The sequence below is a fragment of the Molothrus aeneus genome, chromosome 1 (genome assembly GCF_037042795.1).
Source record: "Molothrus aeneus isolate 106 chromosome 1, BPBGC_Maene_1.0, whole genome shotgun sequence".
NCBI classification, from domain to species: Eukaryota; Metazoa; Chordata; class Aves; order Passeriformes; family Icteridae; genus Molothrus; species Molothrus aeneus.
In genome coordinates this window covers 106,675,290-106,691,768 of record NC_089646.1, presented here as the reverse complement: position 1 = coordinate 106,691,768, position 16,479 = coordinate 106,675,290, and the positions used below count along the sequence as shown (strand labels likewise).

The following is a 16,479-nucleotide window of genomic DNA, read 5'->3' as shown; positions in this document are numbered from 1 at the left end:
GTCCAAAAATGTCACCTTGCTAACATCACCCATATCAGATTTATGACATAGCTCTATTGCTGACAGCAGGTATCTGTGTATACTACTAAATTCTGATCTTTCAATCCTACATCACTCATCTAGGAACAAACTTTTTATTTCTTTGCTTTCTTCTGTAAAAGCTTCTTGATGGTGGCTCCCCCTTGAAGCTCTCAGGAACAGAGGCTGAGCAGGTGTGCCTAGAAGCAGGAATGGGTGGACATCTGCTGCAGGCACCAGTACAGCTCAGCTAAGGCGGCACAGCATTCCGTGGTTTGTGAGCAACACACAATTCTCATCATTCAAAGTTTCTTAGGAACTTGCAGATTTGTCTTTTTTACCATGTTTCCCAAGATACTTTGACAGGTCAGCCTGAAGTGATGAGCGTTCTGACACAAACTGCGTCGTGTCTTAGAAATTTTGCCTGCAGTTGTTTTACTTTAGTATCGCTTTGATTTGAAAAGGAACTTTGTACAAAGTGATGTGTTTTCAGGATATAACAAAAAAAAAAAAATCCAATATGCGTGTATTACAGACATTTCTGTAATTTCCTGTTTAGCCCTTATTCTTGCTTTCCGATTTTCTTTTTTCTTCATGTATATAAATGGAGAACAGTATAATTTTTAATTTTTATCAGTTACTGAGAATCAAAACTAATAGAGATGAGAAAGAATGTGAGCTTTAAATGCAAACATTAAATATGTTTTTAAACTGACAATTTGAAAGCAAATTGCCCTGACTATTTAATCACAGTATAAGGAGGTCACAGACCCAGAGTAGGCTCTTTCAAATCCAGAAGTATTTCTCTGTTTGAGCTCAACAGGACACAAATATACAGGTGTGTAATAATCCTTAGGATGCTAAAAAGATTTGTGGGGACGATAGACTACAGACCACAGTGAAATGGCAGTACAGATGGAATGGTGCAGAATTGTTACTGAACAACAGGGGCTGTAAGAGTAGCCAACAAACAAATGTTTTATCTCACTGTTGAAGAGAGTACCTTTCTAAGAAAGCTGTTTTCTCTGCGGGCCTGAACTGCTGTGTGGGTTTTTGTTTGGAGTGCCAGTCTGTTTACTAAAGTTATTAGTTTATAAATTTTGCCACAGTAAAGTAACTGTGAGAGCTTTAAATTAGAATAAGTGCCACTTCTGTGTGGCAGGTTCCTTTGAGGGCTTATTAGAAAGCAGGCCTCCTGTTGCCTGCCCCTTTATGCATGGCACTATTGCTGTGGGTACTTGTTTATAGCTAACTTTTGAATTTATATAAGTGTACACTGTGGTATGATGAATTGCCCTCCAATTGCAAAGATTTTGCTTTTTTATTTTTTTCTGGGTTCAAGCTAATACTTTAAAGGGTTATTTTTATTAGGTGGGTTTTATTTTGATGAATTAAAATTAACTTGGAGTAGGAAATTACATAAGATCGTGAGGGTTATAGATTTGCCTCACCATAGCTACAGCACATCTTTTTGTAAAGGAATTAAAGTTCTCTGTTTCAGATACCTTGGCACTAAATGTAGACAGCAAATGAGTGTTGTCTCCAATTATTTTCCTCGTAAATGTGATTCTTTTCACTCAATCCAAAGACTGCCACACTAAAACCAGTCCTAATGGGCGATGAGGGGTGAAAGCAGCAGCTGCAGGAGGCTGGATCCCCTAGCAGGAGATAGCAAGGAGACAGGAGTACCCAGCATCACAAGCCAAAGCCAGAGGTGAGGGGTGGGGGCATTTCTTCAACTGTCAGTACTGGGCCAAGGCAGGACCTAATGACATGTCTGACTTGCAACGTGTCACTGGCCAGCTGTCTGACAGGAAACAGAATGACCAACCTCAGAGAATGACATTTGCTAGGAGGATACGTCATCTCTCACAGGGAGGAAGGAAAAAGGCATGAAAGGATGCTTCTTTGTGTGGTACTTCTTATTTGGGGGAGGAGTATTATATTGTAGGAATTGGACTTCACTGCCTTCTCCATTTTTTAAGGTTCTGTAAACAGGAGAAAGTGAGAGTAAAATTCCTCCCATTTAGCTGTGGTCACATTTCACACTTCTCTTAGACAAATGCAGCTGAAATAAACCAAACGAGAAAACAGAAGACAATAGAGAATCCAAACTGCATTTTACAACCAATAACCACAATGACAAACAAGAAATTTTCTTGTCCTGGTACCACATGTTAGTAAGTGCTCCAGATTTATTGATTTACAGTGTGTGTCCTCACAAAATTTAGAGAATGACTTTGTTGTAAAGGGCAAAATAGCATTCTGGTCTCTCTAAAAGTCACCTTTAAAACATGGAGTTTCTTAGACTTAAAAGGGGGAAACTCAGATGAGGTTGCTCTAAGAACAAAACATTTCAACATAGGGTTCTTAACTGTCTAACTAACCACCAGCTATGAAGAGATAAAAATTGTCCTTAGTTTCCTTTCCAAGCAGTAGGTTTGTAATTCACATACACACCAAATCTGCCACATAAGCACTGTCCCAGCTCCTGCTATTCCTAGTTTGAAGAGCTGTAGGAATAAGGACTGTAAGATGTCCAAGATGGGCTGGCACAGTAACTGGTTGTGAAGGAAATCAGAGCTCAAAATCCATGGGGGCCTCTGCTTATCAGCTCAGAAATCCTTGGCTGTTACCATCAAATCTGCTCAATCTGGCTTGCCTTGCAAACTGTCTTGAAGGAAAAAGATGCACCAATGTGAACAGAGTTTGGAGCTTTTAGAAGAGGAGGAGAGCTAGCAGAGCACCCTAGCTTTTCCTTTTCTATCCTACACAGTCTAAAATTGGCATACCATGGACAAGGGGACAAATTCCCATTTGCATTCCTGACTTCAGGATCCAGCATACACTCCCATCCACTTCTGCATTATCTTAACTGGGTGTATGGATGGATGGATAACTTCCAAATATGATTTCCACATGTGAAAGGAAAGTTTGCTGATTTTAAAACTGGGCTTGTTCAGGGTTTGCTTTCACCTAAACGAAAATGTTAGCCACTGTGAGTTAATCTTGGGCTGATCCACAACCTCCAGTGTGCCAGGTGCTGTTGTACAAGGCCCGACGCACCAGCTGGCAATGTGTGGAGAATCCAGACTCCAGGCTGTCCCCATGTCACCTGGTAAGCACAATACCCAGCGCTATGTCAGGGAGGTAGGGAGGTGAACTCGGCGATCGATACAAGTGTGGGATGTGTCTGTCTGTATAACAGGAGTGTAGACAAGTTACAGCACTTTTCTTTCAGGCTGTATCAAGAAACTTGTAATTTCACTTGTAATTTTGTTCAAAGAGATTCTTGTACATGCACCTGTGGAAAACTGGAAAGTATCACTGTTTTAAAGGTTGCCCTTTGCATATAAATCACAGCTCTGTGTGCTTCCCCATTTTAATTGGGTGACCTTTTGAGTCCTATAGACAGGAGCTTGGATTCTGGACTTGTAGGTTGGTTGGAGATTTGAAATCAATTCATGTTTTAGCAATTACTCTGCTTAAAAGCACAGAACCCAAAATGGAAATTTGAGAAGAAGAATTCCCCTTGGAAAATTCCTTTTCACAAGTCATAGAAAACTTCATTGCAGGCCAAATAGATATACATAAAATCCAGATTCATTTGTCAGTTTAATCCTTGAAAAGGATCAGGATTCATTGACTATGAAAGAAAGAGGAGGAGTAAGGAACGTGTAATGTTTCCAACAGGACATTTTTGTGCAATTATCAGTTTAAGCTTCCATTATTTGTCACTAATTACTGCACTGAGCTGTTAAATATTTAGTAGTAGTTTGTTTAATTGGGTTTGACCTATAAAGGAATCTGTGCATAGCACAGCTCCAGTTCCAGGACCCAGTTCCTCACTCACAGCTAGGCAAATTTGTATTCACATAAGATGATCACATATTGTCAGACAAAGGGGTTTGTTTTTGTTGTGCAGGTTTATTACCTCTCTCTCCCCCACAGATTTATTTGTCTTTAAGGTGTCTGAAATCAGAGCACAAAGTAGAAATGCTGCCTGTAGATGTAAAAGGTGAGGTCAGTCAAACTTAAACTTGTTTACAGATGTTGTAGTTTAGAAAGCACCAGCATGATAAATTAAACATAACAAAGAAAAAAAAATTAAAGCAGAGCAACAACTAGCCCATGAACATGTGTCTTGTCAAAACACTGATTTAATCCCTGAATATCTTATTAGGCAGTATTGCCTATCAAGGCTTAGTGTCCCCTGTTACTCTGTTTTACAATAGCTGCAGACAAATATGTATTTGTTCAACTTTGGGGTTGGCTTGCCGGGTCTGACAGGGTGAAGTGACTTCTGGCTGTGGTCTCTGCAGAGGGTGTGCAAGAATCAATTGCTGTATGAGCAAAACTCACTTTGTTTTAGCCTGTCTGTATTCTTATTTGTTCCTGTCTTGAAACTCCCTTGATTTCAGTGGAGCTTTTCTTAATTTATACCAGGGTAACCATAACCATATTCTAAAGTAATAAGACTTTTGATATATTTCTCAGAAGTGCCTCCTTCTGCCTTTTTTGTTTCAGCTTTTATTCCCACTTAATGAACAATTTTCTTATCGGAGAAGAATTTTCTTATTGGAGAAGAATTGTGTATTAATTTCAAACATTTGCAGTTTCACAAAGGCCTTGTTTTCCTACAGACAAGACTTAGACCTGGATCCTTATTATCAGTACAGCCCCTCTGCCATACAAAAGAACAGAGAGGTTTCCCAGTTTTGAAGAACTGTTGTGAACATGCCCTGACTATTGCCCCCTCTCCCCATCGCTGTCCCTTTTATGGGGTAATGCACACACCTTTCCCCTGCAGCCGGGCACATCTTGCCTGAAATGGAAGACATTGTTGCAAGTTTCACTGCATTTCAATGAGCACAGACAGGGTGAGGCAGGCTTATGGGAGGCGATTGCCTGGCACCATAGGTTAAAACAGCCTTCGAGCTACTCTGATTTATGTCAGAGGCTTAGCTGGGAGCCCCCTGCCAATGCTCATAATGAGGAAGGTGCAAGGATGGTGAACAGGCATTGGTGTTTGTGTCTGTTCTCTTCTAGTGACAATGATGAAAGTCTTATTTGCTGTTCCCAGGAATATATGTCATTCTTTTCCATACAACAAATCTGTGATATATGCACTTGCATATAGTAATGAATCCAAAAGGAATCATTGACATTTTACTAGTGACTTACTGGAAGTCTCTGAAGAAAAATTGGTATCAGGGGCTTTAGTTTGGTTTGGGTTTGGTTTTAATTTTAAGTTTGCATCCCTGAGAACATGCTCTTCAATTTGAGATTTTTTTTGCAGGTAGTTTTTCTCTGGGCCAGCTGGAAATGCTGAGCAGAAAAACCAGAACACTGAGAGTTTTACATAAATATGATAAAGAACAAAATCTGATTAGCAGTCATGCTATTTCAGAAACATTAACGTAATATCAAATCACAAAGCTTAGGTGAATTAATTTATATGAATGACTGCAATTCAGTGTAGACTTTCCTAAATTACCATTGTCAGCAACGGTCAGTCATGTCCTAAGATGACCACTTAATTGGCAAACATGTCTGAGAACAGACCTGATTCTCAAAGGCTGGTAAACATCAACTCACCACACCACACATAAATGGTATTTATGGGAACACAGATTCTCTTGGGATTTGGCCCCTATCTTGTTGTGGAAATAGCTCTGGTTTTAGTTCAGATCAATTTTCTTGGGAGTCTGAAGTTTTGGAGACTGTATTTTCTTAGGTCTGGGCTGGTGAGCAAACTTGGCCTGGATGAAATTCCTTGCCTACTTTAGTGCATTTATAAATTCATTGTTAGTCCTCCTGCTCTGCCAGCTGCACTAAGTACTGGAGATGCTGGTGGGAGGGACACATTGCCTGGACTTTTTCTGTTCTCTCCAGAACTTCCAAGTCTCCATTCAGTTTCCTACTTTTCACCTATGAAAAACTCTTAGACATCATCTCTTTTCTATCTCCCTCATTCACTCAGCATAAGTGTGACCACTGAAATATGAATATATATTAGTGTCAGAAGCTTTGTAATTCGTGGGGCAAAACACATCAGAAACATTTGTTAGTTCTGAAATTTCAGATACAGTAATTCAAGTTAATTTCTTGTAGTTAGTGTTTTATGAAAGGAAGGGTAGGGTCTGAGAGGGGAAATAATCGCTCATTTGTTAATGAGCTTCGACTGAAGTTGCTATTTTTGTATTTCACATATGTGCAAAAGACAGAAATGTTTACAATCTGAATGTCCATAGATGCTCTGTCAGTACAATCAAGGATTATAGAATCAAAGAATGAGCCTGGATATGACCCTAACCTTCAATAATTTATTTGGTGGAGTGCACTATAGAAGCCTTTACCCTTACTACAAAAACCCCAAATCCCACCTCTACTGTTTTTTTTTTTACCTATACAGCAACTAAACCTTAGAAACCCACATAACTCAATATTCTTAATTGCTTGCAGCAGCAGTGGAGCTAGTGCCATAATTTGTTGGGGCATTGAAAATAAGTTTACTGCTTTCAGATGGTCCAAAATGGCCCAGATATTCTACTGAAACCAGTTCCTAAGTATGCAGATTCAGTTTCATGTCTGATTTGGGGTTGGCTGAGCCTCTTCCTCTCCTGGGATGAGCATCAGGAAAAAAATACTAACCCTGAGATCTGTGAAACTGTGAAATAGTCTCCCAGGAGGAGCATTGGAAGCTCTAATTAAAATTGGACTGGGCAAAACACTTGAAATTACACTATAGGCAATAATCCAACACTGGCAAGATGGGTGGAGAAAACGCCCTAATGGGTCTTTTCTGTCTTTAAATTGTATGAATTCTTGTTCTTCTCTTTTATTATGCTATTTCACCTTTTTGTTTAATAGTGACATAGTGTCATCTAGAAGGTATTATAAGACACTATTGTGAGCTGAGTGAGATGATGTTAAATGTCAAAAGAAAATGCAGCATTCTTTCTGCAGGTTCACAGTGATTATATGGAGATAGGAAAAGAGAAACTGACTGTAAGCGAGGGACACAAATGCAGTGGTTTTGTCTGTAAGACAGTGGCAAATTCATTGCATGCCTGCAATATGCATGTTTATAATTCTGACATTTCGTTTCACATTCTCTTCTTATGAAGAACAACCACATTCCACCAAATCTAAGACAGGTGTGGGAAAGTCATTTATTCTAACTGTGTAGATTGCTCAAATTGCTGGAGACATCTTCTATCCCAGTGTTTCACATATCCCCAAAGACCTGGACTAAATATTTTTTTTTTACATGTTAAAATTTATAGTTTGTATTTAAGCTTAACATTGTACAAATCTAACTCATCGATTCAGTCCTTGAGTATAATCATATTACAGTTTACCAGGAAAGAATCCTTAGCAATATAATGGGGCCTTGACAGGAAACTTTGTGCTGCAATATTGAAGCAGCACAAATCTGAAGAAACAGTGTGAAAAATAACCTTTTGAAGAAACAGTGTGAAAAATAACCTTTTTATATAGTTTAGTCTGAATAAGCTTCGTTTATTTGGTTTTGGTGTTACCACTTAATACTCCTCTTTCTTTCTCCCTTGCCTTTTCACACAGTATAATATTCCAACAGTGTCCAATACAGAGCTTTCAGCATGAGAGGTCACGGCAACAAGGATACGTAATAGAGCATTGGACCAAAGTTCTGGAAACCATGTTGATCCTGTGCTAGGTTTTGTTAGGCTTGCCTTTCCACGGGCCTTTCTTTCTTCCCCTTTGGTTCTAGAAAATCCAACATCCTCTTCTTAGCTGCAGACAGTTTGAAAAGTGTGGTACAGGATAAGAAGTTGGAATAAAAAAAGAAGGGAAGAGAAGCAGAAAATCTTGATTAGAAAGTATAATTTAATAGAACGTGTATTGAACCAAATGTATTGATTAATGTGGTAGATATAGTACTTATATTGATTCAAACTAGAGATTTAGTACTAAAAGCTGTAAGCCAAAAAGCTGTTGCAGATTGCTACAAAAGTCAGTTTAATGCTGTCCTTGAGAATGCCTCCACAAAGAAATTCTTCTAATGTTTGAGGAGTAGGTAGAATGCGGTATATGTCAGTTTGATCCCGGAGGGTTTTATTTTGTACTCTAATAGCTGTTACGAGCCTACATTATATCCAAGGAGTAATTTTCCTTAGGGGTGCCCAGCTCGCTTTGTGTCAATATTCTAGCATTTTAAGTCACGTACAGTATATGCTTCTGGGAACAGTGCAGGAGCCAGCCAGACTCATAATGGTCTGCATTCATTAATAAAGGCAGAAGCTTCTGTCCCTCCATTGCCCACTACAGGGATGCCTCCCTGGTCTTCGGGGACCCGTACAGACACATTTAAAGAAAGCTTTATTTTGAGTGGGCAGGAGATGAAATGCAGGACTTGCAGGCATTTCCTAAGTCAGCTATATGCCCGAGCACAGGGGTGACCTTAATGGGTCAAAGAAGAATGCAGGTCAAAAGACTTATTATCCAGACTGTTGGAAACCAATTGCTTTTGTTAAAAAAAAGAGTAAATTGTGGCGCTTAAAGGTTGATAGTAATGTAGAGTTCTGTTTTACAACCTGGATCTGGATTGCAGTGCAGTGGGGTGGATTTTTATTTTTTTTGAATGTAAAAAAATACAATATGGTCTGTAATGTACACAGATAGAGGATTCCAGATAAGTGATAACATGTAGGGTACCATAATTACTTAATCAGTGATGATTGATTACTCATGTTTGTGTTCTTGAACTAAGGAAAAAATAACATGCTGCTGTGGTACTGTTACCATCTGTTGAAATAATGAACCTACATTTCATCTTTATGCCTCTTCACGTGTACCCTCTTTACACTGTGTCAGGTACAACCATGTCTTGGTTCATCTGCTCATAAAATAGAGAAGTCCCATTTAAATTGAATGAAACCACAGTTCACAATAAGGATTCTAATGGGCCACTGAGTCTGTGGCTATCTGTGGGTATTTTTTTCTTTGTTAATTTTGATGCTGTGGGCGGGAACTTTATGCTAGCTATTACTTCTCATGCTCCCTCTGAAACACAAAGGCATGCACCAAACAACAGGTATTATTACCTCTTTTGTCTCCAGCCTTTCTGCAAAGAAACCTTTCTGAATTTGTTTGCCAAGGAGATTCTTCCACACAGTATTATCCTGAAATTCTTTGCATGTTTTCAAGTCCTTAACACTAGTAACAGGTATATCTCAAAGCATTTTCATCCAGAAAAGTGGTGGCATGTAATTTTATAGTAGGTCACATAACAGTTGGGATTCTGGATCCAGATCAAAAATAATTATTTCTAGGAATCGGGCAAATGCACTTAAAGAGTTTCTTTTGCTTGTGAAAAATACTGAATTCAGATTTTTCCAGGTAACACTGAGACATAGAAATTGGGGATGTAGGAGTTTTCCTGGTTTGTGTCTACATGATAACAAATGCAGTGACACACACACCCCTCCTGCTTCCCCGTTTCTCCATTTTGTGCATGCAAAGCTTGAATTTGTATTTGCAAACTAGTGTCTCCTCATGAGATCCCAGCTCTTGGAAATTGGAACACAGCTGTTGCTGAAGTCCAGGAAAGATTATATTGAGAAAAAATATTTTCCCTTTTCCATGGCTAAGCAGGAAATTGACATTTTTTGCTTTGTAGGGAGACTACCACATAATTAAACAGATGTGCTAATGCACAATCAGATTTAGGGGAGGCAAAGGAGGGGAGCATATGATACCTCCTGTACTTCGCTAAATGACTTCTCTTTGGCAAGAGGAGGTACTAACTGCTCCAAACTCAGGCAAGCTAGTTGAAGTTTCTGGAGGAGGCGTGTTTCAGGCTTGTCTAGTGTGTCTTCAGTGAAGGGCAGCATGCCCTCCGAGGCACACAGGGGATCTCAAGTGTAATATTGTGCTCTCCCTGGGTGTGCCGCGCTCCCATGGCCCTGCTGCATCTCTGCCGGCGGGAGCTCCAAATTTCCACTTTCCCCGTGTGCCTGATCTCCCACTGCCAGGGAGGCGGGAGCTCGCTGCACACCACAAGGCAAAGAGACTAGCAGAGTCGAGATCTGCTGGGTGGATAATAGAGGAGAAATTTTGCCCTAAATTTTTAAACACAACACCCCTCATAAAAACAACAACGGTTCATAACTGGGATTAATGTTTGCAATTTTCAGTCACTTAGACATGGGGTCTCCAATAGATGGCTTTTGGTAGAGTGGAATATGGCTCTCTGTAGGATTACAGAATTTTCCTCCTTTTCTTATCTCTCCCCTCCCATCCTTTGCCTGCTTGTCTTGTCAATGTTATGTTGCTGAAGCACTTCCACTTTGTATTTTTTTGCAGCTTAGCCAAATAGGTATTTCTCCCTAGTCCCTAACGTTTGGGGAGCCTTAATTACTGTGGAAACTGTGTTTTGTTTTGACTGTTTACAACACATATTGTTGTCTTTTTAAGGCCTAAACTGTTCAAAGCATTTCCTCATGTTCCTATCCTGCCCTGTCTCATTCTTCTCTGCAACGCTTGTTTGGTTTTTTCCTATTATTTCTTCATTATCTCCAGAGAATCTCATTTTGCACCAGGGCACAGGAGTCGGGGACACTGAGAGGTGGGGCAACTCAGTCCTTATGCTGTGTTTTATTTTGTCTCCTTCATATATGGGCATTTTTATTTTTTAATCAAAAATGTCACTGCAGCCAGAGTTACAGCTGCAATTTTAAAACACCTTTTGACTGCTTCATATGCAACTGTTCATCCAGCTTCATACTGATTATGCATTTTTCACTTAATGAAAAGAAATAAAAAATGGGCATGACTGACATGCTTACTCTCAGTAGACTAGAAACAAAAGACCCCCCCCCCCCCCAAATATCTGTCTGCAATGTAACAATTGGTATATTACTTCACCTGCTCAGAAGCAGAGAAGAAAATCAGAATTCAGGCTGCCACCCCATATTTAACTTGTCCTGTTGTTTCTAGGTACTGCAGGGTCTCCAATAAGCCTATGGTGTTATGCTGTAAGTGCTGCAATAAATGGACACAACAGGATGACAAAAGGACTGACTGTCAGGCTTAACTCTTAATTTCCTTGCTTTTGTGCTTTAAAGTCAGAGCCCATTACCTGTGACCAGCCAACATTTTTGGCTGCATCTATTGTTATTGCTTTACAGCATTTTGAAATTATTTTATGGGAAGGATGAGGAACTAGATGAAATCAAGTGGTGGAGCGTATTTTTTTAACACTCTTTGGCCTTGGACAGTCTGGAATTCCTGCCATCAGCATTAAATCATTTTGTATTCACATCTGGAAATTGCATCTTTGAGTGTCACTGGGTCATTTTCCTTTAATCTTGAGAATGGCACTACATTAAAAATTCCTCAGTCTTACTGTAAGATCCTTTCCTTGCCAAATGTCCCATGAACTATTATTTGTGTGCGTGCACGGTTTAGGGAAGAGTGAAGGAGGATGGGAGAGAGGATTTTTAGGCTGGTCTGCAGTCACGCTGTATTTCACATTCATTTCACCGAGGCTGTTTTCATGCGCCCTTTCATGGGTGGCTCTGGAGGGTATGGTTCAGTAGATGTTCACTTTGTTGTAAATGATGACTGTCTTGTGGGAACAGGTTCATCCTAGAGTGAGTTAGCCCAAAGAGGTTTAAAGACAGATTAACTTAATAAAGTGGAGTGAAGGGTCTGGATGTGCTGGGAGCAAATCATGGGATGTGACACCCCTGCCCTCTGGGTCACTGGCCCAAATCTGGCCCCAATTACTAAGGGGAAAATTCATCACTAATCAGTGGCTGCCATGTTGTCTGAGAAGTAGCATTCACAGACATTTTCTAGTTATCTGTGGATCCAGTGTACACTGTAGAAAACTTAAGATGTGTTGGGTTGGTGCCTTGCTCTTGGGTCAATGCTTGTGAAGGATCTGAGCCAGTACAGGCAGCATAATAGCATCTTTCTGAAAGTGGTCAATTTGGTTTGAGAGATGAGGAGGAAAGAGGGTGATACTGTTGTTTGCTGCTTGATTTAGTGATTACTTGTACAGGAAAGGAGAATTTAGGACTTCAAAGTCCATGGTGTGTTACTGCACATAAGGCACTGCATTCACCTGAAGAAAAATACCTGTGGGTTTTGGTGGCCAAAGGGCAGGCTGTGCCAGCCCCTCCTGTTTTCTCATCAGTCTCTGAGCTCTCTAGCAGAGTTTCTTACCATGTGGGGGAAATAGGTTTTACTGCAGGAGTGCAATTGAAGCAGTGCCACAGTGTAGGAAGCACAGGCCAGTTAGCATAAGACTTATGGCAAATGCACTTCTCATTTTTGCAATGCATAAACCATGAGCCATGTGTAAGCAGACACCAGGATCACTGACTTGGTCTGCAATTTCACTGGGGCAGGTCAGCCCACACCCTGTCTGCAGAGAGTGTGCTGCCCTTCTTGTGGCACATGTAAAGGATACTGGTGCGAAACAGCTGGGGAGAACTCCTCTTCCATAATTATGCTGTTTCTGGCTAGTTTAAACAAGGAGGGGTCAAGAATATTCTCTTTGTCCAGCCCATCATTTTACAAGATATGTTGGGAAAATTGTTTTTGCATCCTTCTTTCACACAGAAATGCCTGTCCTGTGACTAAATTGTTTCTTTTGTTTTTGTTGCAGAATCATACGATGACCCAGCACAGCAGTTAGTGCAAGGCCCATCTCTTCCAGAGAATTCTTTGTGGCACAAAAAGGGAACACATTTTACTCTTTGCACGAAACTTTCATTGTTAATGTATATTATTCAGAATCATTGTATTGTACCATAAAACTTGTATTATCGAAACTGTTGGATGTTCATGTGTTTGAACTTTTGAGCACCGGATAGACTTCCTGTATATAAAGTGTTGCACATGTATTATGTTGTCTGATACTAAAATGGTCTTATAAAGACAAGTGGACTTGGGCCCTATTCAGGAAAGATACAAATAATAATAATACTGTGTGAGGAGAAAAAACTAGCTTAAAAAAAATGTCATTTTCAAGGAGGAGGGAGAAAGTAATAGCTATGTTCCATTGCAGCTCTGTTTGGCCTCCCTTTCGTTTAAACTTCAGTCCAGAAATCTCTCTTTTGGTATACAAACGGATGAATCTAAGACTATTTTTTATTGCTGAAGATTCTTGCAAAAAATATGAAGAGACTCTTTCTCACAGAGCAGGAACCCACAGTTGAATAAGGCCCGTATATATATTTGTAAGCCTTGCGATATGACAGATAGCATTACCATATATGCAATAGTTGTTATGTAGTTTGTCAAAGAATTTTTTTTCCTGGATACCATTTGAAGCTTTGAGTGTTCAAGACTTTCCTTAATGATTTCACATGGCCAAATTCTTGAATCAGTTGAACTAACCTGTATGTTACTGTTATTAATGTTTACTCTGCGGTCTGAACCTGGAGATTACTGGAATTGTTTTCCAAAAGGAAATAAATTCAGTTTACCATTATGTGTTAGTGTGCTTTGTGTCTTGTCTTTTTCCTCAGAAAGTAGCATTAATATTACTGCTGTTATATTACCTAAAGAACCACCAAGATCTGGAATCCCATTGTATCAGGACCTGTACACTGCTCAGTAAAACAGGTTGTTTTTCTCAAAGGTAGGTATGAAATAAATTTAATAGTAGAAACAAATTTGCTGGCCCACTGAAAAGCAATATATGCTCAAGAGTGATATTCACTGTTTTCTGGGTTTATTTGTTTCTTTTATTTGCCTGTCTCAGCAATTTCATACTTACACACTTGACACATTGGTAGCCAGAGGAGTCCCACACATCTTGCTTGTATAATTATCGGTAAATTTAAATGAAACATCACCTGGTGAGCTGTGTCTGGTGCTGGCAAGAGGGAGCCACCACAGCTCTGGCCAGCAGTGCTATTAAGCTGACATCCCTGACCCTCTCCTCTGGCATGGGTAGCAGAATTGGAGGTGGTGCACACTGCAGGGTGATGCTCTCTGGCACCACGCCCCGGGGGAGCTCTCACAACACCTCACAGCTTTGCTCATGTCTGAATTGGCTCCTGACTGCAGCTTCAAGGAGAAGAAAAAAGGGGATAAAAACTCTCCTTGCCTACACCACTGTCCCCCCCACTACTCCAGCTCACCTACAGAAGAGGCCAAAAAAGCATTCTCCAGCTATTCTAGTATCTCATCGTATTGCTGGAATTCTAGTTTTATCCCATGAAAACCAGTGCTGCTGAAATACTGCCTTTAAACAGCCACACATCACAACAAGTCCAAATGTCTAGAACTGCTCGCCTAGTCCTGTCAGGGTAGATATAAAGTGTGATTTCCAGTTTGCTGAGTGTAACAATTCGACTCCTTACAGATGGAGGACGGAGAGAAAAGAAGTAAAGTCAGAAAGTGTCTGGCTACCAGATATTCCAAGAAAAAAGTGTCATATTTAGCACTCCAGCTTTGAAAATATTGTGCAGATTTTGCTAAATACAAGAAAGAAATTCCCAGGTTTTGTATGAATATCTCATTTGTGCTGACAAAAGGATAAATGCAGGCATGAATACATAAGGCTTGTAAAATGCCAGTTCTATTTATAAGTCAGAAACTATTCCCATTCTTATTCTCATTAATATATTACTCATCTCAGCCAAATTGAATGTGATGATATGTTCTTTATTTTTGACAGATACCTTTAAGGATATAAGGCATTTCAGCCTTCATGTGTGAAAGTGTGACATATTGGTTAAGACTGAAAATAACATGTTTGTAGTAGAGTTCAAGTATATAAGAAATATTACACCCTGCTGTTTTTGTAAATGCCAGAGTGCCACTGAGTTGAGACAGATGGTAGCAAGGAAAGATGCAATCTTATAATCAAAGCTAAAATATGTCAAAAATATGTTAGCAAGCAAAACATAGTCTATTACTAGCGTCTCATGTCATGACAGCTTGCAAAACATGCAAAGATGTTGAATTTCTAGATACGTAAATAAAGGAACAGTAAACACAGCAACAGCAAATGGGATGAAGACTTCATGCATCCACTGCCCCTTGAGGTCAGCTCAGGGGAATAGAGGGGTCTTGTGGCCACGGGCAGCCCCAGGTGGCTTCTGAGAGCTGCCTGCTGGTATCAAGTGCAGGAATCCTCTTACCTTTTCTAAAGTAACAGGTCTCTCAGTGATACCTAAATAGCTGTTTAAATAGATTATGGAAGACATCCGAACTTCCCAATGAGAGCTGAGTATCGCTTGGGGAATTACCACAGCATTTAGAAAAATCAACAGGAGAGGCAGATCATCTTGCCTGTTGGAAGAAGAGACAGGCATTCTGTGTGCATGTGTGCATTTCAGCTGTGGAGTGTCTTTCTCTGCCCTGGGTTAGCAAAAGCTAAGAGAAGCCCCTCCTCATGCCCTTAGCCCAATGTAAAAGGATAAATCTGTTCAAGAGTTGGGTGGATAGACTGATGGACAAGGTATCCTTTTACCTCTGAGACAGGCTATATTCCCAGGATTTCAAGTGGACATGAGTTTTGCTCTAAATGATAGTTTAATAAAGCAATTAGTCCTTCTGTTTGTTTGCCAGAGTTATGTTTAGGAAATGTCACAGACCTAAAGCAGATATAAATAGAGAATTTATACTGCAGAAGTGAAGTGACCTACCCAGACAATATCTGAGCACTGAACTTATGAGGAAAGGCACTGATCCCTTATCTGAACAAAAGAGAGTCCAGGAATAAGCTTTTATTAGGCCTTTATGACATTCAGCTACCCAAACCCAGAATTTGTTCTTTCATAAATGTGTTTGTAGCCAGTTGCCTGTAAGTTAGACTTTCCAATCCATTTTTGCTGGTTCAGTCCACATGGAGGTTGTCAGAATTTCTTTGGTTCACTCCAAGCCCAGTGCTCTCACTAGTTTTCCTGATTTATAAGTCGCTTTGCAAACTCCATGAAAAATGTTTCAAAAACTCTCCTTAGAACACATTAACAATTATCCCTTCCTTCTTAAGAGCAGGGGGAAAGCTGAAGTTCTTTCCATATCTCAGTGACTGGACTTTATTAGTAATTCTGGCATGACCACTCACTTTGTTTCATTACCACTGTCCTCAACCACAGAAAAAGGGAGACGTCCCTTCCTTACCAACATATGGCATTTTCTATTTATAACAAGATTAACAATTCATTCACACCTTGATTGAATCCCACTTTATTGAGATGTCACAACAGATTCTCACAGCCTGCAAAGGGAAAGACTTACAAATGTTAATATTGTGACAACCAGGACACATAAAAGTAAATGAATTATAATTGGTGACAATTAAAAATAGCTCAGTGTGAAAACAGAATATTGTGCTGCTGTAGCAGCCCTGTCTAGGATGAGGCAATGCGAAGGACTCCATAGAATATGACTGTCCGTGCATTTAGAAATGTTACCTTGATTCCTGCTTAATGTGTTCAGTCATACACT

General features: G+C 39.9%; 1 protein-coding gene across 4 annotated transcripts in view; it reads left to right on the top strand.

Annotated features, from left to right (window-relative positions):
* The window catches only part of ZNF521 (zinc finger protein 521), a 230,408-nt gene extending 216,901 nt beyond the window's left edge, over positions 1–13,507 (top strand). For all 4 annotated transcript variants that reach the window (XM_066562529.1, XM_066562558.1, XM_066562549.1 and 1 more), the window contains one exon: positions 12,680–13,507. In XM_066562529.1, the coding sequence (XP_066418626.1) occupies positions 12,680–12,709 (30 nt within the window). In that variant the 3' untranslated portion in view covers positions 12,710–13,507. The remainder of the gene's footprint in view (positions 1–12,679) is intronic.
* The last annotated feature ends 2,972 nt before the right edge of the window (positions 13,508–16,479 follow it).